The sequence below is a fragment of the Diprion similis genome, chromosome 1 (assembly GCF_021155765.1).
Source record: "Diprion similis isolate iyDipSimi1 chromosome 1, iyDipSimi1.1, whole genome shotgun sequence".
Taxonomy (NCBI): Eukaryota; Metazoa; Arthropoda; class Insecta; order Hymenoptera; family Diprionidae; genus Diprion; species Diprion similis.
The window spans coordinates 12,839,450-12,863,183 of NC_060105.1; the positions used below are offsets into that span (position 1 = coordinate 12,839,450).

General features: G+C 38.3%; 2 protein-coding genes across 3 annotated transcripts; one reads left to right on the forward strand and one right to left on the reverse strand.

Annotated features, from left to right (window-relative positions):
- Nucleotides 1-9,338: 9,338 nt before the first annotated feature.
- Nucleotides 9,339-15,626, reverse strand: LOC124408214 (cytochrome b-c1 complex subunit 2, mitochondrial). The gene is made up of 7 exons (XM_046884982.1): nucleotides 15,471-15,626; nucleotides 15,080-15,216; nucleotides 14,550-14,741; nucleotides 12,938-13,154; nucleotides 11,251-11,682; nucleotides 10,955-11,176; nucleotides 9,339-9,601 (listed from the first exon to the last, which is right to left on the reverse strand). The coding sequence occupies exons 1-7, from the start codon at nucleotides 15,513-15,515 to the stop codon at nucleotides 9,515-9,517; spliced, it is 1,332 nt and encodes a 443-aa protein (XP_046740938.1). The 5' UTR covers nucleotides 15,516-15,626; the 3' UTR covers nucleotides 9,339-9,514.
- Nucleotides 15,627-16,381: 755 nt separating this feature from the next.
- On the forward strand, nucleotides 16,382-22,732 carry LOC124408130 (nuclear pore complex protein Nup107). 2 transcript variants are annotated; one of them, XM_046884858.1, is made up of 8 exons: nucleotides 16,382-16,476; nucleotides 17,112-17,678; nucleotides 18,042-18,517; nucleotides 18,942-19,149; nucleotides 19,274-20,127; nucleotides 20,434-20,751; nucleotides 21,577-21,828; nucleotides 21,989-22,732. In XM_046884858.1, the coding sequence occupies exons 1-8, from the start codon at nucleotides 16,398-16,400 to the stop codon at nucleotides 22,088-22,090; spliced, it is 2,856 nt and encodes a 951-aa protein (XP_046740814.1). In that variant the 5' UTR covers nucleotides 16,382-16,397; the 3' UTR covers nucleotides 22,091-22,732. The 2 variants fall into 2 exon arrangements, with proteins under 2 accessions (XP_046740814.1, XP_046740821.1); XM_046884865.1 differs by lacking the exon at nucleotides 16,382-16,476 and adding an exon at nucleotides 16,679-16,806.
- Nucleotides 22,733-23,734: the final 1,002 nt, after the last annotated feature.

A 23,734-nucleotide genomic window follows, 5' to 3' on the forward strand; every position in this document is an offset into this window, starting at 1 on the left:
CTATTTTTCATGTGTTTTCTGAGTTCCTGGGCGTCGAATTAGTCTAAAAAGCGTCATACGGATCGATTCCCAGACAAAAGATTTTTCGGCCAAAAAAAATCCAAGGCTAACCCCTTTGCATTTTTGGCGAAAATTTCGACGACTTTGAAAAGTGCTGCAATTAATTCTTTGGGGTACTATTCCGACGTGATTTCGCGAGAGGAATCGATTAATCGCAGTCCCGATACGCTGCGAGCAACACCTGCAAAGTTACAGCCGAAAAACTGCAGATTTTCATCGTCATTTCTCCGCTGCTGGTCCTAGGCTATTTTTCATGTGTTTTCTGAGTTCCTGGGCGTCGAATTAGTCTAAAAAGCGTCATACGGATCGATTCCCAGACAAAAGATTTTTCGGCCAAAAAAAATCCAAGGCTAACCCCTTTGCATTTTTGGCGAAAATTTCGACGACTTTGAAAAGTGCTGCAATTAATTCTTTGGGGTACTATTCCGACGTGATTTTGCGAGAGGAATCGATTAATCGCAGTCCCGATACGCTGCGAGCAACACCTGCAAAGTTACAGCCGAAAAACTGCAGATTTTCATCGTCATTTCTCCGCTGCTGGTCCTAGGCTATTCTTCATGTGTTTTCTGAGTTCCTGGGCGTCGAATTAGTCTAAAAAGCGTCATACGGATCGATTCCCAGACAAAAGATTTTTCGGCCAAAAAAAATCCAAGGCTAACCCCTTTGCATTTTTGGCGAAAATTTCGACGACTTTGAAAAGTGCTGCAATTAATTCTTTGGGGTACTATTCCGACGTGATTTTGCGAGAGGAATCGATTAATCGCAGTCCCGATACGCTGCGAGCAACACCTGCAAAGTTACAGCCGAAAAACTGCAGATTTTCATCGTCATTTCTCCGCTGCTGGTCCTAGGCTATTTTTCATGTGTTTTCTGAGTTCCTGGGCGTCGAATTAGTCTAAAAAGCGTCATACGAATCGATTCCCAGACAAAAGATTTTTCGGCCAAAAAAAATCCAAGGCTAACCCCTTTGCATTTTTGGCGAAAATTTCGACGACTTTGAAAAGTGCTGCAATTAATTCTTTGGGGTACTATTCCGACGTGATTTTGCGAGAGGAATCGATTAATCGCAGTCCCGATACGCTGCGAGCAACACCTGAAAAGTTACAGCCGAAAAACTGCAGATTTTCATCGTCATTTCTCCGCTGCTGGTCCTAGGCTATTTTTCATGTGTTTTCTGAGTTCCTGGGCGTCGAATTAGTCTAAAAAGCGTCATACGGATCGATTCCCAGACAGAAGATTTTTCGGCCAAAAAAAATCCAAGGCTAACCCCTTTGCATTTTTGGCGAAAATTTCGACGACTTTGAAAAGTGCTGCAATTAATTCTTTGGGGTACTATTCCGACGTGATTTTGCGAGAGGAATCGATTAATCGCAGTCCCGATACGCTGCGAGCAACACCTGCAAAGTTACAGCCGAAAAACTGCAGATTTTCATCGTCATTTCTCCGCTGCTGGTCCTAGGCTATTTTTCATGTGTTTTCTGAGTTCCTGGGCGTCGAATTAGTCTAAAAAGCGTCATACGGATCGATTCCCAGACAAAAGATTTTTCGGCCAAAAAAAATCCAAGGCTAACCCCTTTGCATTTTTGGCGAAAATTTCGACGACTTTGAAAAGTGCTGCAATTAATTCTTTGGGGTACTATTCCGACGTGATTTTGCGAGAGGAATCGATTAATCGCAGTCCCGATACGCTGCGAGCAACACCTGCAAAGTTACAGCCGAAAAACTGCAGATTTTCATCGTCATTTCTCCGCTGCTGGTCCTAGGCTATTTTTCATGTGTTTTCTGAGTTCCAGGGCGTCGAATTAGTCTAAAAAGCGTCATACGGATCGATTCCCAGACAAAAGATTTTTCGGCCAAAAAAAATCCAAGGCTAACCCCTTTGCATTTTTGGCGAAAATTTCGACGACTTTGAAAAGTGCTGCAATTAATTCTTTGGGGTACTATTCCGACGTGATTTTGCGAGAGGAATCGATTAATCGCAGTCCCGATACGCTGCGAGCAACACCTGCAAAGTTACAGCCGAAAAACTGCAGATTTTCATCGTCATTTCTCCGCTGCTGGTCCTAGGCTATTTTTCATGTGTTTTCTGAGTTCCTGGGTGTCGAATTAGTCTAAAAAGCGTCATACGGATCGATTCCCAGACAAAAGATTTTTCGGCCAAAAAAAATCCAAGGCTAACCCCTTTGCATTTTTGGCGAAAATTTCGACGACTTTGAAAAGTGCTGCAATTAATTCTTTGGGGTACTATTCCGACGTGATTTTGCGAGAGGAATCGATTAATCGCAGTCCCGATACGCTGCGAGCAACACCTGCAAAGTTACAGCCGAAAAACTGCAGATTTTCATCGTCATTTCTCCGCTGCTGGTCCTAGGCTATTTTTCATGTGTTTTCTGAGTTCCTGGGCGTCGAATTAGTCTAAAAAGCGTCATACGGATCGATTCCCAGACAAAAGATTTTTCGGCCAAAAAAAATCCAAGGCTAACCCCTTTGCATTTTTGGCGAAAATTTCGACGACTTTGAAAAGTGCTGCAATTAATTCTTTGGGGTACTATTCCGACGTGATTTTGCGAGAGGAATCGATTAATCGCAGTCCCGATACGCTGCGAGCAACACCTGCAAAGTTACAGCCGAAAAACTGCAGATTTTCATCGTCATTTCTCCGCTGCTGGTCCTAGGCTATTTTTCATGTGTTTTCTGAGTTCCTGGGCGTCGAATTAGTCTAAAAAGCGTCATACGGATCGATTCCCAGACAAAAGATTTTTCGGCCAAAAAAAATCCAAGGCTAACCCCTTTGCATTTTTGGCGAAAATTTCGACGACTTTGAAAAGTGCTGCAATTAATTCTTTGGGGTACTATTCCGACGTGATTTTGCGAGAGGAATCGATTAATCGCAGTCCCGATACGCTGCGAGCAACACCTGAAAAGTTACAGCCGAAAAACTGCAGATTTTCATCGTCATTTCTCCGCTGCTGGTCCTAGGCTATTTTTCATGTGTTTTCTGAGTTCCTGGGCGTCGAATTAGTCTAAAAAGCGTCATACGGATCGATTCCTAGACAAAAGATTTTTCGGCCAAAAAAAATCCAAGGCTAACCCCTTTGCATTTTTGGAGAAAATTTCGACGACTTTGAAAAGTGCTGCAATTAATTCTTTGGGGTACTATTCCGACGTGATTTTGCGAGAGGAATCGATTAATCGCAGTCCCGATACGCTGCGAGCAACACCTGCAAAGTTACAGCCGAAAAACTGCAGATTTTCATCGTCATTTCTCCGCTGCTGGTCCTAGGCTATTTTTCATGTGTTTTCTGAGTTCCTGGGCGTCGAATTAGTCTAAAAAGCGTCATACGGATCGATTCCTAGACAAAAGATTTTTCGGCCAAAAAAAATCCAAGGCTAACCCCTTTGCATTTTTGGAGAAAATTTCGACGACTTTGAAAAGTGCTGCAATTAATTCTTTGGGGTACTATTCCGACGTGATTTTGCGAGAGGAATCGATTAATCGCAGTCCCGATACGCTGCGAGCAACACCTGCAAAGTTACAGCCGAAAAACTGCAGATTTTCATCGTCATTTCTCCGCTGCTGGTCCTAGGCTATTTTTCATGTGTTTTCTGAGTTCCTGGGCGTCGAATTAGTCTAAAAAGCGTCATACGGATCGATTCCCAGACAAAAGATTTTTCGGCCAAAAAAAATCCAAGGCTAACCCCTTTGCATTTTTGGCGAAAATTTCGACGACTTTGAAAAGTGCTGCAATTAATTCTTTGGGGTACTATTCCGACGTGATTTTGCGAAAGGAATCGATTAATCGCAGTCCCGATACGCTGCGAGCAACACCTGAAAAGTTACAGCCGAAAAACTGCAGATTTTCATCGTCATTTCTCCGCTGCTGGTCCTAGGCTATTTTTCATGTGTTTTCTGAGTTCCTGGGCGTCGAATTAGTCTAAAAAGCGTCATACGGATCGATTCCCAGACAAAAGATTTTTCGGCCAAAAAAAATCCAAGGCTAACCCCTTTGCATTTTTGGCGAAAATTTCGACGACTTTGAAAAGTGCTGCAAATAATTCTTTGGGGTACTATTCCGACGTGATTTTGCGAGAGGAATCGATTAATCGCAGTCCCGATACGCTGCGAGCAACACCTGCAAAGTTACAGCCGAAAAACTGCAGATTTTCATCGTCATTTCTCCGCTGCTGGTCCTAGGCTATTTTTCATGTGTTTTCTGAGTTCCTGGGCGTCGAATTAGTCTAAAAAGCGTCATACGGATCGATTCCCAGACAAAAGATTTTTCGGCCAAAAAAAATCCAAGGCTAACCCCTTTGCATTTTTGGCGAAAATTTTGACGACTTTGAAAAGTGCTGCAATTAATTCTTTGGGGTACTATTCCGACGTGATTTTGCGAGAGGAATCGATTAATCGCAGTCCCGATACGCTGCGAGCAACACCTGAAAAGTTACAGCCGAAAAACTGCAGATTTTCATCGTCATTTCTCCGCTGCTGGTCCTAGGCTATTTTTCATGTGTTTTCTGAGTTCCTGGGCGTCGAATTAGTCTAAAAAGCGTCATACGGATCGATTCCCAGACAAAAGATTTTTCGGCCAAAAAAAATCCAAGGCTAACCCCTTTGCATTTTTGGCGAAAATTTCGACGACTTTGAAAAGTGCTGCAATTAATTCTTTGGGGTACTATTCCGACGTGATTTTGCGAGAGGAATCGATTAATCGCAGTCCCGATACGCTGCGAGCAACACCTGCAAAGTTACAGCCGAAAAACTGCAGATTTTCATCGTCATTTCTCCGCTGCTGGTCCTAGGCTATTTTTCATGTGTTTTCTGAGTTCCTGGGCGTCGAATTAGTCTAAAAAGCGTCATACGGATCGATTGCCAGACAAAAGATTTTTCGGCCAAAAAAAATCCAAGGCTAACCCCTTTGCATTTTTGGCGAAAATTTCGACGACTTTGAAAAGTGCTGCAATTAATTCTTTGGGGTACGATTCCGACGTGATTTTGCGAGAGGAATCGATTAATCGCAGTCCCGATACGCTGCGAGCAACACCTGAAAAGTTACAGCCGAAAAACTGCAGATTTTCATCGTCATTTCTCCGCTGCTGGTCCTAGGCTATTTTTCATGTGTTTTCTGAGTTCCTGGGCGTCGAATTAGTCTAAAAAGCGTCATACGGATCGATTCCCAGACAAAAGATTTTTCGGCCAAAAAAAATCCAAGGCTAACCCCTTTGCATTTTTGGCGAAAATTTCGACGACTTTGAAAAGTGCTGCAATTAATTCTTTGGGGTACTATTCCGACGTGATTTTGCGAGAGGAATCGATTAATCGCAGTCCCGATACGCTGCGAGCAACACCTGCAAAGTTACAGCCGAAAAACTGCAGATTTTCATCGTCATTTCTCCGCTGCTGGTCCTAGGCTATTTTTCATGTGTTTTCTGAGTTCCTGGGCGTCGAATTAGTCTAAAAAGCGTCATACGGATCGATTCCCAGACAAAAGATTTTTCGGCCAAAAAAAATCCAAGGCTAACCCCTTTGCATTTTTGGCGAAAATTTCGACGACTTTGAAAAGTGCTGCAATTAATTCTTTGGGGTACTATTCCGACGTGATTTTGCGAGAGGAATCGATTAATCGCAGTCCCGATACGCTGCGAGCAACACCTGCAAAGTTACAGCCGAAAAACTGCAGATTTTCATCGTCATTTCTCCGCTGCTGGTCCTAGGCTATTTTTCATGTGTTTTCTGAGTTCCTGGGCGTCGAATTAGTCTAAAAAGCGACATACGGATCGATTCCCAGACAAAAGATTTTTCGGCCAAAAAAAATCCAAGGCTAACCCCTTTGCATTTTTGGCGAAAATTTCGACGACTTTGAAAAGTGCTGCAATTAATTCTTTGGGGTACTATTCCGACGTGATTTTGCGAGAGGAATCGATTAATCGCAGTCCCGATACGCTGCGAGCAACACCTGCAAAGTTACAGCCGAAAAACTGCAGATTTTCATCGTCATTTCTCCGCTGCTGGTCCTAGGCTATTTTTCATGTGTTTTCTGAGTTCCTGGGCGTCGAATTAGTCTAAAAAGCGTCATACGGATCGATTGCCAGACAAAAGATTTTTCGGACAAAAAAAATCCAAGGCTAACCCCTTTGCATTTTTGGCGAAAATTTCGACGACTTTGAAAAGTGCTGCAATTAATTCTTTGGGGTACTATTCCGACGTGATTTTGCGAGAGGAATCGATTAATCGCAGTCCCGATACGCTGCGAGCAACACCTGCAAAGTTACAGCCGAAAAACTGCAGATTTTCATCGTCATTTCTCCGCTGCTGGTCCTAGGCTATTTTTCATGTGTTTTCTGAGTTCCTGGGCGTCGAATTAGTCTAAAAAGCGTCATACGGATCGATTCCCAGACAAAAGATTTTTCGGCCAAAAAAAATCCAAGGCTAACCCCTTTGCATTTTTGGCGAAAATTTCGACGACTTTGAAAAGTGCTGCAATTAATTCTTTGGGGTACTATTCCGACGTGATTTTGCGAGAGGAATCGATTAATCGCAGTGCCGATACGCTGCGAGCAACACCTGCAAAGTTACAGCCGAAAAACTGCAGATTTTCATCGTCATTTCTCCGCTGCTGGTCCTAGGCTATTTTTCATGTGTTTTCTGAGTTCCTGGGCGTCGAATTAGTCTAAAAAGCGTCATACGGATCGATTCCCAGACAAAAGATTTTTCGGCCAAAAAAAATCCAAGGCTAACCCCTTTGCATTTTTGGCGAAAATTTCGACGACTTTGAAAAGTGCTGCAATTAATTCTTTGGGGTACTATTCCGACGTGATTTTGCGAGAGGAATCGATTAATCGCAGTCCCGATACGCTGCGAGCAACACCTGCAAAGTTACAGCCGAAAAACTGCAGATTTTCATCGTCATTTCTCCGCTGCTGGTCCTAGGCTATTTTTCATGTGTTTTCTGAGTTCCTGGGCGTCGAATAAGTCTAAAAAGCGTCGTACGGATCGATTCCCAGACAAAAGATTTTTCGGCCAAAAAAAATCCAAGGCTAACCCCTTTGCATTTTTGGCGAAAATTTCGACGACTTTGAAAAGTGCTGCAATTAATTCTTTGGGGTACTATTCCGACGTGATTTTGCGAGAGGAATCGATTAATCGCAGTCCCAATACGCTGCGAGCAACACCTGCAAAGTTACAGCCGAAAAACTGCAGATTTTCATCGTCATTTCTCCGTTGCTGGTCCTAGGCTATTTTTCATGTGTTTTCTGAGTTCCTGGGCGTCGAATTAGTCTAAAAAGCGTCATACGGATCGATTCCTAGACAAAAGATTTTTCGGCCAAAAAAAATCCAAGGCTAACCCCTTTGCATTTTTGGCGAAAATTTCGACGACTTTGAAAAGTGCTGCAATTAATTCTTTGGGGTACTATTCCGACGTGATTTTGCGAGAGGAATCGATTAATCGCAGTCCCGATACGCTGCGAGCAACACCTGCAAAGTTACAGCCGAAAAACTGCAGATTTTCATCGTCATTTCTCTGCTGTTGGTCCTACGCTACTTTCAATGTGTTTTCTCAGTTCCTGGGGTTCCAATTAGCCTAGAAACGGTCACACAAATTAATTCGGAGACCAGAAATTTTCGGCTCCGAAAATCGCAAAAAAAGTAAGGCTAACCCTTTGGATTTTTGGCGAAAATTTCGACGACTTTGAAAAGTGCTGCAATCAAATATTGAGGGTACTATTTTGACGTAATTTTGCACGAGAAACCGACCAAGCGCAGTCCCAATACGCTCCGAGCAACGGATCAAAAGTTGCAGCCAAAAAACTGCGGATTTTTGTCGTCATTTCTCTGCTGTTGGTTCTACGCTACTTTCAATGTGTTTTTTGAGTTCCTGGGGTTCCAATTAGCCACGAAACGGTCACACAAATTGATTCGGAGACCAGAAATTTTCGGCTCCAAAAATCGCAAAAAAAAGTAAGGCTAACCCCTTTGGATTTATGGCGAAAATTTCGACGACTTCGAAGAGTGCTGCAATCAATTTTTTATGGTACTATTATGACGTAATTTTTCAAGAGAAATCGATTGAGCGCAGTTCCAAGAGGCTGCGAGCAACGTATCAAAAGTTACGGCCAAAAAACTGCAGATTTTCATCGTCATTTCTCTGCTGTTGGTCCTACGCTACTTTTAATGTGTTTTTTGAGTTCCTGGGGTTCCAAGTAGCCAAGAAACGGTCACACAAATTAATTCGGAGACCAGAAATTTTCGGCTCCAAACATCGCAAAAAAAGTAAGGCTAACCCTTTTGGATTTTTGGCGAAAATTTCGACGACTTTGAAAAGTGCTACAATCAATTTTTTAGGGTACTATTTCGACGTAATTTTGCAAGAGAAATCGATCGAGCGCAGTCCCAATACGCTGCGAGCAACGGATCAAAAATTACAACCAAAAAACGAAGGACGTATTTTCTCAATTTTTTAGCCGCCGGTCCTTGCGTCGTCATTTCTGTACTTTCGGTCCTACGCTCTTTTTGCTGTGTTTACTGAGTTTCTGCGCGTCCAGTAGATCCAGAAAGGGCCATGCGAATCCATTCGCAGACGAAAAATTTTCGGCTCCGGAAATCAAGAAAATATCGAAGGTAACCCCCTTGCATTTTTGGTGAAATTTACGACAACTCCGAAATGTGCTACAATTAATTCTTTTGGGCACTACTCCAACGTAATTTTGCGAGAGAAATCGATCAAACGGATTTCCAATACGCTGCAAGCAACGTGAAAGAAGTTTCAGCCGCAAAACTTACGATTTTCATCGATCAAAAACGTGAATCAAATATTGCAAATATTTTTCTTCATCAAATTTGTAAAGAATCGATTCCAAAACAATTTTAACCCCTTGGCAAAATTTTTATTTCTTCTTTAAGTCTCCGAAAATTATATTCATTACGTTAAGTAATTTGCATTCTACCTTCTGATAGATTTATTTGTATTGTTGTTTTTCAAGCTGTAGTTTCTTCGTGAATCTAGTGAGCTTTTACCTCTTCAAAGTTTTTAAAACAACTAATTTTACCTTATACATATCAGTTCAATGATGTTCACATTTATACATCCTAATAGCCATACAATTTGAAAAAGGTATATAAATAAGTGTAAAATGATATAATTGAAAACGCATTCTAAGGCTATAGTGACAGAATGCAAAATCTGCAATGGCAAGGGATGATACAACGTAAGTGCCATTATTCTTTAAAGTAGGACAGGACACGAGGATAGTCTTCAACAATACTTTTCAGGGCGTTATTACAGTTCGACTGTTTATTATTCGGTAATATATACACAATTACAGGAATTGTAATACCATGAAGGCCATCACTTTATGATCGATGCTCTAGCGACGCTCTTGTGATTTCTGATAAATAGATATCCATTGTTAAATAGAACTAAACGATTGACGATCTCTCTATTTCACTCTGTTCCTATTTCAATTCTTCAAGATATGGAACTGTACCAAGATCGCCAATTCCGGCCATGGACAGTTTACCCTTGCTAATTTTGGCAGCCACCTGTAAAAGAATATACCCTTTAATTAATGATTTTCATCCAAGTACCCTAATAGAGAAATTAGGCAAAACAAAGAATACTCCCAAATTTCAGTCAACTTTAATAATATCTTACAACAACACATAGCCTAGTTAGACACATTTACGTTAACAATTTGTGTTATGTAAACAAGGTACTGAAAAGTATTTTTTCTTTTAAATGAATGATTTGTACATGGAATTCGGATTTCATATTTATATTACACTTATACCCTTACTGTCAATTAAATATAAGTACAACAAACATTTTTTAAATGTCAAGTTTACTAGAGAAATTTCACATGTTTGGCAAGGAGCCCTATGAAAGCAAATATCTGAATTTATCGCTACCCAATTAGAAATCTAGTATATGGGATTTCAATGGAGCTTGCACCATAGCAGGTCCCTGTCACAGTGACTAAGGCATGCCCCTCTTGGCATCGTCACACGCTGTGCGGTGCTGGTAATCTTGCATGTAGCTTGCATGGATAGCGAGGAGGGGAACACGCTAATCCATCAGCGTTGCATAATGCAAATGACGAGTGGTGATACTAAGAGAGGCATGTAAGAGTTTAGCGAGTGGGTCGAGCGTCAGGGGCCTCCACCATATTTAACCCTTTGCCGACAACATGGATCTTTCAAGGTATAGTCCATGTTTTAATGACGCATTTTCCAGAAATATCTTACGAGCGGGTTTCAACTCTACTCCATTGAAAAATAGTTATCGGTAGACCTGTATGCCTGCGGACGACAAGGCCAAACTGTTGGCTTCAATATCCGAAGAGGAAGTTAATAATAAAAAAATTCAGCCTTCAATTAAAATAAAAAGCTTTCAAGATAAATCAAAATATTTCAAAACTGTTCCAGGAATTAAGAAGCAATTTTTGTTTTCCAAGTTAATTCGAAGATTTAAGGATATCTAAGGATTAGTAAATACCCTGTTCATTTTCTATTGATGGCTAAAATATGATCCAATTCTTAGGGATTTTACAAAATTATACACAAAAAAGTTAACTTTTCAAGACAAATCTACGGAATTTGATTGTAAAAAAGTAAATAATTCAACAATTGTCTACCAAAAACTATCAATGTCAATTGAGGAAGTATAAAACTTGAATATAATAATCTGTATTGCCTTTTGTAACTGATTACAAAAATCGAGGTATTTTCAGAAAAATTGGAGCACGAGAAGCTACGAAGAGTTCGAAATACGGTAATATCCGTAATAGGGCCTATCTAATTTTTTGGAAAGATTCGTAGCAATGTTTTTTACTATACGTATCTTCTTGTATTCAACTAATTAGAAATCAACATAAGTAATGGCTTTTTAGGACTTACGTTTTTAACATCGGCGGCACTGACTTTTTCAATTTCGGCAATAATCGCACTTGGAGATGCTACAGTGCCTTTAATCAAAGCCTGCTGTGTGAGAGACTCATGTCTTGAAACGGAATTATCAGTATCGTACAGAACAGAAGCTTTCAATTCTGCTTTACCGCGAGAAATATCTGCATCTGTAACTGCAGGCTTGAGTAGCCATTTACTGGCTGCAGTCGTTAGCTGTTTGAAAAGAGAAAATAGCTTTAGTGAATTCACCTGGTAAACATTGTTACATACACAATTTTGTAACTTACAGTTCCTGCAATATTTCCAGGTGCTGTTAAAATAAAACCGAATATTCCCGAGTCGGAGTAGCTCGCATTCAATGCTGATACTGCAAAAGGATCTTTACCCGCTGCTGTGGCAACAGTTCGGTAAAGCGGGGACGAAGTTGATCCCCACTTAACATGAGGCCCGGTCCCAGCAGCTCTCTGCAATATCGCCAAAGCTAGGGCCTCTTTTTCTTTGTTCAGTCCCGCTCCTTCTACAGCGACAGCTACAGTAGCAAGAGGTGATGAACGGTCCTTGCGGAGTTCACCGCCAAAGTATCGAGCAGGTTCACCACTGGATTCGCTCGATCCCACTTGCAGCTCAGAGGCAAATTCATTGAGCTGTTCTTGAGAAACCCCTGTAGCGACAACCGCGCATCTTGGGCCAGTGAACCATGTACTGACAAAATGTTGAAGCTAAAACAGTGAAAATAGTTGTGTATTTTGTTACAATTTATACTGAATCTTGGGGTGCCAATCGAGGAGGCATTGGAATCAATTTTGGTGACCATGCAAGGTTGTTAAATCTAGAATAAGCTACGTTTTCCAGACCCATTTGAACAACTACAAGTATGTGTTATCATGCACAGAGGTATGGGTTATTCCACGGAAAAAAAGAAGCTTTGTATTTTAGTTCAAATCTAATTCAAGAATCTGTGTTTTGCTAGCATTAGGCATATTTTATGAAAATATCGTAAAAAGTCACCAGGAAGATGCAACTCCATCTCTTCTTCAACACTCAGCCAGTTTGTAAAATGATGAACACAGCTGTATACATACAAGTTTACTTTCTCCGTTTCTATGTTCAAAGTTTTAACAGTACCTGTTCATTTCCAATGAATAAAACCCAACTGGCAGTCATCTTTTACGACTGGTGACGAATGAGTTACATAATGAATGAACACCAAGAAAATTTAGGGGAATAACATGTAATGAACATGTGTTCGATTTGGAACTGCAGATACAAATGCCTGCTTTACCAAATATTTCCTACGAATTCTTGATTGAATCTTGAATTACAAGTTCAACATAACATTAGACCGCTTTTATGATCACGATTCAATATTCCACTCAGATCATGAATCATATGAATCTAAATATAATAAATACGTTTGTCAAACCATTATGATCATAAACAAGAACTGGATTCGCGTGAGGAAAAACAAAAGAATCGCGGCAAAAGCTACTTAAAATTTCCATTCAATATACAATGTCTGGAACATAGATGAAAAATAAAATTTCTTTATTAACTAATAGTTTCCCTCATGCACATCAATAAACATGAAGCTGATGCCAGTAACCAGAATTAGCAGGCAGTATAGTAATTCAGTGAAGTTTTAGATTTATATTTTTATGAATCTAATTTTGGCATGATAATCAAGAAAATTTTGATTTATGGGCTTCATTGCCCTATCCTAATGGCCATTACTACCTTAGGTTGCTGACTCTGGTTACAACAACTCTATTCGACAAACATATCATTAACGCAACTTTAGAAAGTTTTTTTTTTTCAAGCTGAAACAGATATCCTATCACCAATTTCTTTTTTAAAGCAATAGTAAAATCTCTGGAATTTACAAATGTTTTTGAATGAATTCAAAATTTCTTTCATGCTTTCGATTTTCTAACTCAGTTGGTACCCCAATTAAAAGAAAAATTCAAATTTCATTACAGTTTCTGAACCAATTTTGCCAATGCGCTGCTTAGGGCAGTAGAGTGAGTAACCAAGACCCTTGCGGTAGGCAGCTTTGTGTAGTAGTTCAAGGACCCGAGTTGTCTCTGGAATAGATGAAAGCTCATAGCGCAAGCGTGGAATCTGGTCGTTTAATTCCCATGGTTTGAATAATTGACGTGTAGCAACATCTTCCAAGAACTGAAGTCCAACACCTCTGCAAAATTGAAGAAAAAAATATGAAGTTAAATCTGTCGTAAGTGAAATATTCAAATACAAGATTCAACTATATGAAGAAAATAGAGAGTCAATGAAACTTCCAACTATCTTTGTCTTTCTGAAAGCGTATCAGATTTAGAGAATATTCTAATATTCTATCTCAACTTGGAACACGAAAAAATATAAAGTAAAAGTATATTTCATAAACGATCTTTCATAATCGAATCCGAGACAATTGCGCAATAATTGAACGCCCAGTCGACAGTTGTCTGAAATACAGAGCTGGGAATGAAGGGTGTCCTGAGTTTTTAACCGGTTCTTCTGAGAAATAGCTGAAATCGAGTCTGGTCCTTTAAGACTCAGGTTAATGATCGGTGTACTATACTATGCCAAAGAAACTTTGAAATCAGTGGTGACGGTGACCTCAAGTTTACGCTCTCTCTGTGTAAGACATTACGTCAGTAATTTTTCTTCAACGCTTTCAGAACGGCTCTGTGATTTAAAAACAGTTGTCCATTTCAGTAGACATACATTTCAGAAATTTATAACAAAAGTTCCACTCATCACATTTTTTTTTTACTGGATGGATTTTGTCAACAGTTCCCAATACCTATCTGGAAACAAAAATATATTCAAGAGTGTCCTTTTATTCTTATTTCTAACTATACAGGCTATTTGAAAATGATTTTTTGATTTGAGAAAAATTATTTATGTTTCTAGAATAATCTTAAATGTCATGATAAAAAATATACAAGCTCGGCACCTAAGTATTAATGCAAAGTTGTAAACTTGTAAACTGATGAAAAACATTTCGTGTTCACTGTAATGGACATGTGTATTACTCTTGATATATGTTTAAGAAAATTCTATAAAAAAAAAAAAACTATCTTAGTTGAAGGATACCGAATCGAATTACATTGAAAGAAATATTTTTCACCAGCTATTACATATATTTTTCATCTCGCGATTGACTTTACAGATATATGTGTGTGTGTATGCATATATATCCGTAAAGCAAATCTTATATATATCACAAATACAAATTACAAAAATAAAAATGCTGTAGATCTATTCAAAACAATTCAGATACACTCTGTATTTAGAATACAGAAGCTGTATTTCATCATTCTATGGTTATAGCAGATGAGTTTGGATTAGCAACCCGAACAGAATAGTTATAGCAACTTTCTTACAGTGTAACTGAGACGTTGTGAGATTGCATAGATGTTACTGAAATATGTCTAAAAACTCTGTGGTATCAGGACTGAGGATTCTGTTTAGTATACTGATGATAGGCAAATTTTTTTTAGAGTACTTTGAACGGAAAGTTATGGAAACAGATTTATTTTAAAACTTAAGGCTTATTAAATTAGCAAAGCTGGCGACAACTCACAGTTTATCGCGGGTACATTGCAGAGTATAGGCAATGCTTTCACGATCCGTGGTGGCTATTAGATTTGCTCCAATTTGCTGAATGTTTCTTGTGATACCAAATGCACTGGAGCGATTAGTTGCTAGCCCTGCAGCCAATCTCAGAATATGTGATGTGCCCAGCGTGTCATACGTTTCATTGCGTGGTCCTGCCCTATACAATAAAAGTTGTAGAAAATTAAGTTGAGTGATAAGCAAATATATTATAACGAACCATTTTGGTAGATTTATATCACACTGTGGCTGCACAGTTGTGAACGACTGCGCAACTGGTAGCCATAAACAGCAGCACAGTTGCCAGCTGAAAACTGGGAGCATATTTATTACCTATTATTGTGTAAAATACGTTAATCTATCAGATTCGTGGTAACAGTATAATGAAAGGTGAACTGGTTTCAAGAAATGAGAAACAAAAGAAGTTTACAGAGATTGACTAAAGCTAATAATTAAAATATTGCTGTGTATTAAATTTCCAAAATTGTTTCTACATACTTGAATATGATAGACACTTGAGTAACAGGACTATCATTGTCCAGGGTAGCAACGGTGATTTTGTTGCTTAGAACCTGAATGTCCAGGTTTTGGGCTGGTGCAGATTGCGTTGCAGCAACGGCGGCATAGTGCCTGACCTAGAGCAAGAAATGATGATTTACGTCTACTTTGAGTATCGTAATAGACGAAGGCAAAATATTTTTAAATATTTCAAACTTGCACCATAACTGCAGACTGAAGTATGGATAACATCTTTTACATAATAGTTTCAAGTACAGTATAATTGATTGAAATGTCGTCACGAAAATGAATCGTGTAGACAGAAACACTTGAAATTATTTCGTACATAGTAGTTTCAGCCTTGTGAATTTTGCTAGATTATTTTACTTACCGTGGTGTTACGCAAAAGGGGAGCTCGTACCGCCGAGCAGGCCATTTTCGTGCGAAAAAGTTGCAGTTTCCCGATCTTCTAGACGGAGGGATTGTCTACTAGTCGAAAAGAATGTCGAAGTAGACTGATAGATGTCGCTAGTGCATGCTGGGCTGTAGTCAAAATGGCGGTAAATATGAATTTCCTTTTATGCAGAGCAGTGTTGGTCTCGTGCTGGGGTTCAGGGCGTTCAGAGAATGGAATAAATAATAGCTCCATTTACGATAAGAATAGAACTGACTTTGTTAATTCCGATTTTCGTTTTTCTTTCACACAATTAAAACAAGAACTTGTGTTTGTGCAACAGCTCGAATTTAAGTGCCTGAATGCGCATACGCGCTTCTCTTTTCCCTGCCCTCGCTTACAGTGTTCATTCCTTTAAGCCTCACTCTCATGTAGCTAGAAATGGCTAGAAATTCCTTGCCCCATGCTCATTTAACAATCGAATGAGTTAATTCTTTTAATCGTTTGTAGGTTGTTTGTAGGTGTTTGGGGTGTTTGCAAGTCGATGGTTCAGTCGTTATTAATAAGACAAATTTGTTATATTTGCGTTCGAATTCAGTTCTGCTAATAGTACGGAATCGTTTGTAGGTGAACGATCGCGAATTGGAAGTGTTGGCAGGAGCTGACGTCACTCGAACTCCCTAGACGAATTTGTTTCATCAATAACAACTGAACTATTGACTTAAAAACATCTAAAAATAACTTTAAATTACCTGCAAATGACCTACAAACGATTTCGCACAGGCAGAACCGAATTCGACCGCAAATTGCGATTATGAGTGCGTTCCGAAATTATTTGGCAGCGCTAAAAACTCCCTAACATCACGCAAATTCCCTAGTCAAATTTCTTTTATTAATAACACCTGAAGTATTGACTTACAAACAATGAGAAATCATGTACAAACACCTATAAATGACCTGCATGATCAAAAAAAGAATCAACTTATTCGGTGGTTAAACAGAGGTTAAGTATAATATGGAGCTCATCAGTGCTTTCAACTTATATTAACCCCTGCAGCGCCTGCATCCATTGCATTCTCAGTGCATCTTGCCCACTCTATTCGCTATCACCTCTATGCTTGTCATATATTCGAAGTTGAGCCGCCCGGCCGTTATTCTAATGTATTTCCCATGTTGCTTCTATTATAAAAATTCTTATCCAAATTTGTATTCTACAAATGTTGACAAAGTGCCACGAATTTAAAATTCTTATTATATTGAGTGAGTGCGTGCACACGTGCAAATCGCAACGATGGGAAAAATAAATTAATCTGATATTCGTGTTAATTTTACGGTTAGTAGCCAAATAACATGCATGTGTCTATTAAGTAATTGGGAGTTCTTCTTTCTTGGTTATTAACATAGTTGAATCTCGTGCGACGAATCAGTAGTCCTTTGTAAAATGCTAGGCTATTGTCCTCAACAAAACATCGTCAATTGTTGCATTTCCCGCTAAAATCCATTGTAAGCTAAAACCTTAAGAAACATTTATAAGCTCGGAACTCTTCACTATTAACTATGTTCTGTTACTGCCCTTGCTTTCTTTGTTTTTCAGTCAATAGAATCCTCTGACTAATACATAATCCTTGTAATTATTAGATCACGTCAGGATGGATCCGTTGAAGAAAACTACAGACGACCTCGATCGTTCAATCCAGTTGCTGGGCTTGGGTAGAACACAAAGAACTTCGTTGTTGCGATTAGCAACTAAGAGCACAACACCTAAACGAATATCACTGCAACCAAATTTCAATCTGGAAAGGAGCTCGGATTCCCTTGAAAATGTTCCTAGAAATTTTAGCGACGAGTCCAGGTCGTTTCCGTCCGAGGCTAAAAACCCACGAATGCAGAGGTCATACTTAAATACAAAGTCATTCAATAAGTACGACCTTGAGGACTTTGATACATCTATTACAATGGCGCCACATGAACTTAGGGATATCATGAATGCGACAGAAAAGAGCGACCTTACTCTAAGGGAGCTGATGGATGATTCGACTGCCACAGGCTTAGTATTAAAAGCTAACGAACCCTGGCGTGAAGCAAATGCTAAACTATTCCATGAATTCCTTGAAAGTGTTCAGGCACACAGAGCTGCGCCCCAAGTATTTGAAACCATTGCAGATTTCATACAGACTTGTACAGATACATTGGAAATAATGAGAGGTAGGTACAAAAAATTATGTCTATATTAATGAAATAAGGTAACGAATTTTGAACACAATACATTTTTCATTCAGATTTGCATAAAACTGTAGTGTTCTTTTATCATAGAAGCTAACAAAAATAAGGAATAATGTCATAATTAATTTCCAAGGGTCATATCAATGAAAAGCAGAATAGCCCATTCGGTTTTCTCTTAGTAGCTATGAAAAGAGATGTGATTGATATTTTTTGCAATAAGAGTGTATTAAAAAGAACTTTGATTCTTGAAGATTAGATTTCACTTATGCTTAATATATTTAATGATGCTATCTCAAAATTGTAACAACATAAAGTGTAATCTTAAAGAATTTTCATGTTGAATAGGTATGCAGTCAAAGGTGGAAAACACTCAAGTATCTGAGGAAGAGATCAACCTTGAAAATGAGAGAAATACTTGGCGTTTAGTGTACTGCTTGTACCAACACCGCGTTAACTCCTCAAACTTTGAGTCAAAAATAGACTTGGAACTGAAATCGAATATCTCAGAAAAGGATGTGATTGAGAATTTGTACAGAAATGAACCCTCGATTACTGAGTATCAGCTAATAGTTGATTGGTTGGAAAAAAACGCTTCTGATCAAGCTGATAGTTTGCCAATGATGGAACATTTTACCGATAAAACTGTAGCATGGGAAAATACTCTTCATCAGCTACAAAATCGGAATACGGGAATCACCTTCAAATCATCTCGGCCTATAGTAACGTCCTTAGACCCCGATGCACCGATACGAGAAGGCAAGCCTTTACACGACTTGGACAAAGAAGACGATGTTAGATTAGAAAAAAGAATGTATTTAGAGGTATTTAATATTCTCCTAGAGAAGAATCATCTTCACTTATACGATCTCGTTTGCACAATTTTTTTTGCGAATTTACTGACAATATTCATGCATCCGTAAAATTTCAGATGACTTTGTGCCGATGTATATAGAATCCCTGAAGCTTTTTCATATTTTTTTTTTTTGTCGAATAATGTCCTTCTTAAAAATTGATATTCAATCGTTTCTCAACTTTGAATTATTTCTGGATGATTACAATCATATTATTTGTTACAAATATCGTCAAACAAAATCATTTAAGCACTCTTTATAATTCCTAGTGTGTAATGTGCACTGTATCTATCAACGAATTACTTGGTAGGATGTTACTTTTTCATATTCAGCCAAAATTTTTCTTAGTTTAGCCTGACTTTGCATGTCGAAACTAAAAAAAATGTTTATATAGGTAAGATGCGGACGCTTGCAGAAGGCACAGTCCCTATCTGTTCATTGTGGTCAACCGTGGCGAGCTGCCTGCCTATTAGGATGGACACCGCATCATGATCCAAACTACACTAATCCCATCAATAACACAAAACTTCCAATTGAAGGTAATCCTAACAGGAGCTTGTGGAAGTTATGTGCATGGGAGTTATCGCAAGATAATCGTGTAGGTAAGTAAACAGTTGGATCGTGAAACTTTTGTTTTCAACTTGAAGTTATGTTACTCAAGTTGAAATTTTAAATTATTTACTTATACAATTTATTCAAGCATCTTTTTTTGCTGAATTATTTCAGGCGAACATTATCGTGCCATATACGCAAGTTTGTGTGGGAATCTTAATCAGCTGTTGTGTGTATCAAAGTCTTGGCAAGACGCTTTATGGGCACATGTCAAAACGTTGCTAGATATCAAAGTAGAAAAAGAGATGAGAGCTGAAGTTTTAAAGAGCTACACGCCAATGCCGGAAGAGTACTGGAAAAATGAGATGACAATTGAAGATGTATTCGATGCATTGCAAGCCTCTAAACATTCAAGTATTCGAACGCAATCCCACAAGCCTGATCATTTGATACAAAAGTATTTGATACTTGATGAAATTCCAAAGCTAATGGAAGAAATTGAGGCATTTGTAGACTCTGGTACCTGCACGTCACAATTCCTACGTTTTGTCGCCCATTTAACGCTTTTTTTGAGACAAATTGGTAAAACTGCCAATGAGAGAATAGAGCACAGGATATTAACTACTTATGTACACGTTTTAATCGAAATGGGTGACCCGAATTTAGTTGCGTTTTACACAGCCACTCTTCCGCAAGTGGAGCAAGTAACAACCTATGCTAAATATTTGGAAAGTATACACGAATATGAACTCCGCAAACAGTGCCTTGCTGCAGCAGAGTTAACCAATTTACATGTGGAGGCAATCACCAAAATGGTCGTTGAAAATATACGACAGAAAAATCAAGAAGTCAGCTCTTCGGATTTGAAAGGCGGTGTTACAGAAGCTGATCAAGAAAAAATTGATGCGCTTGACTGGGTTGTATTCTATCAAAGTCAGCGAGAGGAAGCTTTATGGCAAGCCAATGCTTTGATCCGGTATTTTCTTTCTCTCGAGAAAATTGATGCTGCTAGGAAAGCATTGAACAAGGTAAAGTAAATTATTGTATGCCAAGCGTGTTTGTGCTAACTTCAATTGTTTTCTATATCAAAGACTTTGGAAAAATTATGAAATATGTAGACTTTAAGCCATTTTCATCTATATGAATGAAAATGTCGAGCTTTATCTTTCGACAGTTAAGTCTACATTAATGTCAACATTTGAAGTATTGGCTAAAATAAAAATTTTGTTATTCACCTACCTTCATCTAAAACTTGAAAGTCGGTCTTAATTTTTTCAAACAGTCAAGCAAAGTAAATACTTCAATTTTAACTTTGTACCGCGCTACTATTGCAGATTCCCATGGATTCGATCGAGGTGATTATGACGGAATACCCCTCTATGGAAGGAACAATGGCCAATCTGACAATGTCAAACAATTTGCCGAAGAAAGCATCAGTATCGATTCGCGAATATTTATGTTACAAAGCGTACTTAGATGCGCAGGAAGGTTTCACAGAATGGTTCACACATTTTCATCATGGAAAACCCAGCCCTCCGCCAGATTTACCAATGTACGCAACGTTTACGGAAAAAGTTGCTCACGATCATAAGAAGGCTCAATATAACTCTGAGCTGGAAAGATGGAAGTGCACCATGCAGCATCACACTAAAGTACGTTTTTTAGAAGCAGAAAATAAAAGTAAACTATAATATATCGTCACTTTGTCAGTGTAAATATCGAAGGGTCACAAGTAACAGAAACCATGGCGAAACCAGAGCAAAATTCATGGCATTGTACTATGAGTGCAAGAGAGCAAGGAAGTCGGCGTATTTTATCTATCCCGATGAATACTCCACCATCTCCTCTCTGTGTGGGGAAGCCCACGTGATTTCACCTAGCATTGGATGGTCACTATTCCCAATTTTATTGTAACTTCACTATGTGGTGGTACTCTCACTCTCATAGAAGTGTCCATATTTTTCTGTTGCTCTATATCGCTGACAGTTCCGAAGTAGGGAGTCTTTGAATTTGTAATTTTCGGGCCACTTCGACAAAGCTGAAAAATTTATGAAGTCTTCTATGCAAAATCGCAATAATTTTAAAAACTTGCAAAAATCGGCTCGATATGTTGTTCCAGTTTTTTCAGGACACTCTGAAACATCTCAATAAAATTACAGTAGATTCTATAAAAATATCACAGTTTGACGGTTTCTAACTTTGGAATGGTGAGTAATGTTGGGGAATAAAGAAATGTGGGTGTTAATATTTATGAGAATTACCGCATATTGATATTGCAACAAAATTGGAAATAGTAACCATCCTATGAGAGGTGAAAAATCCTTTGGAATGCACATTTTTTGCTGAACTGAGAAATCCATACTATATGACAAATATGGCACACGACGTAGGGATAGTAATTCTGTGAAATAGAGTATACATTTGTATTCAGGTTTGATTACTCACATTTCTAATATTTGGATGTACTTTCTGTTCAGGCTGTAAAGCAACTCCTATTCAACGTTTTATTATTCCCTGACGGAGGATGGCTTGTTGATTCAAACTACAACAATGAGGAGCTCTTATCTCACGAAGAGGAGTTGCGAGAAAATCAAATGGCAAATTTACGAAAATTGTGTATTCCAAAAATTGCTTTGCTACTACATTCCGTGATGTCGGAAATGGGTGAACATGCAGATTGCGTTCAATTGGCCGACATATTGGCCTCCGAGCAACACAAGCTCTACAAGGTATTTTGCGAACAATACTTGTGCCTGTAATATTTAACTATTATTGGATAGTGTTTCCAGAAGATTTGGTAAGCCAGGTCTTACGTCGCTGTGTCCAGCTAAGTTGACTAAATTTGTTCAATTTTCCACTGTTTTAAAAAATATTTTGCTTATTTTTTAGGTATTTCCCAAAGAACGGCTTCGGGACGTCTTCCAAAAAATTTGCGAGTCATCTCTAGTGTTGATGGATCAGAAAAAGGATCCCTGGGGGTATCCAAAATGAATGAAATATTTTTGAATACAGATTTGCATCACCCGAGGATAGTTCTTTATTCGTACATTTATTTTGTTTGATAAAGTTCGATTGTAAGAGATAATAAAAATGAATTGAAAAAAACAGTGCTTAAAAATATTCGGATCCAGTTTTTTTTCTTTATTTACAAAACCCGTTTATTGTCAACCACAAGAAGTGAATATAAAATTTGATACAATGTTTAATAAGTAATAATCATAAGGTATCGTAATTATATGGATATACATATCAAAGGTATATCCTTGGTTTTTTTATTTGTTTTTTTTTTTCAATAATCAGTGATGCGCAGTACCAGCTTCTTTGTAAAGCTACACACATTTTAACATGTTGAATTGTAAATAAATGCGGTCACGTTATGATTAGGTATTGTAATAGGTATGATGAAAATTAATCGCGAACTTTGGTAACATGTCAAGTAATTTTAGCGACTAGAATTTTTAAGCCGTAAGTAGTATGTAGTATACAATAAAAATGACGGATAAAAAGATGATGATTAATTTGTGTGACCAATTAAGTATCAAGGTACAGATTTAAGGTGTGAAAATACTATGCGAGACTGCGGGACCTATTTTCAATATGTTTATATCGTATTTTTGTACACGTAAATCGAGTGAAAAAATGATTAAACATGTACAGAGGTATACAGTACAATAATTCAATGATAATATACATGTATAATTTTTAAATATTAATAATTTGGTTACCGACACATTTTTCTGGGAGCTATTATTAATGATTTGACACGTTACAAACATTGCTTCCTTTTTTTCTCGGTTTTTATTCTCAATTGAGTATTGCGACTTAAACAGATTTACGAATAGACTATATAAACAAAGTAACATTCAAACAACTGGACTTTAACAGAACGTATAATTAGTTCTAATAATTATCATCCAATGGAGATATATCTTCATCGATTGTTTCGGGGCACTCTTAATGCCTCGATTACAGGGAAAAAACAGGGCTTAAAACTTCCCTGCTTAAAAACTCCGATAGGATTTGATAGAAACGATTAGATATTTAAGAATATCATAGAAAAGGATTCAAAATCACGATATAAAATCACATATATTTCATGTTTTATCAGAATCTTCATGTCCGATCAAACTTTTCGAGCAGGGTTACGTTGTTTCTCTCCCTAATAAAAAGATCTTGATCCCCTGAAATTAGCGTTTTTAAGATCGAAAATTAAGACGCAATGAAGTTAACGTTTTTAAGACGCATGAACTTAGCGTTTTTAAGACTGAACAATTAAGACGCATGAAGTTAGCAGTTTATAGCTGTGTATCTTTATAGGGATTTTTTATCCGTCAATGAACATTAATTAAAACTGATCCGTAATCGGGACTAGCGCTCCGAAAAACGCATCGTGGCCTTAACTCTGCAGTACCTAAATCCACGATGCTCCTGTTTGATAAAACTTTAATATCATTGTTACATGTGTTTTTTTCTGTTTCTTGCCGAGTATACCTAGTACTCTCAAATTCCTTTACATTTACATTTTGGTACTATAATGTATAATGTAAATTTATTTACTTTAATTATTGTTACTGTTATCATTATTTTCTTTTTATTTATTTACCTAGCCTAACACATGAACGTTGAAAAAATGGT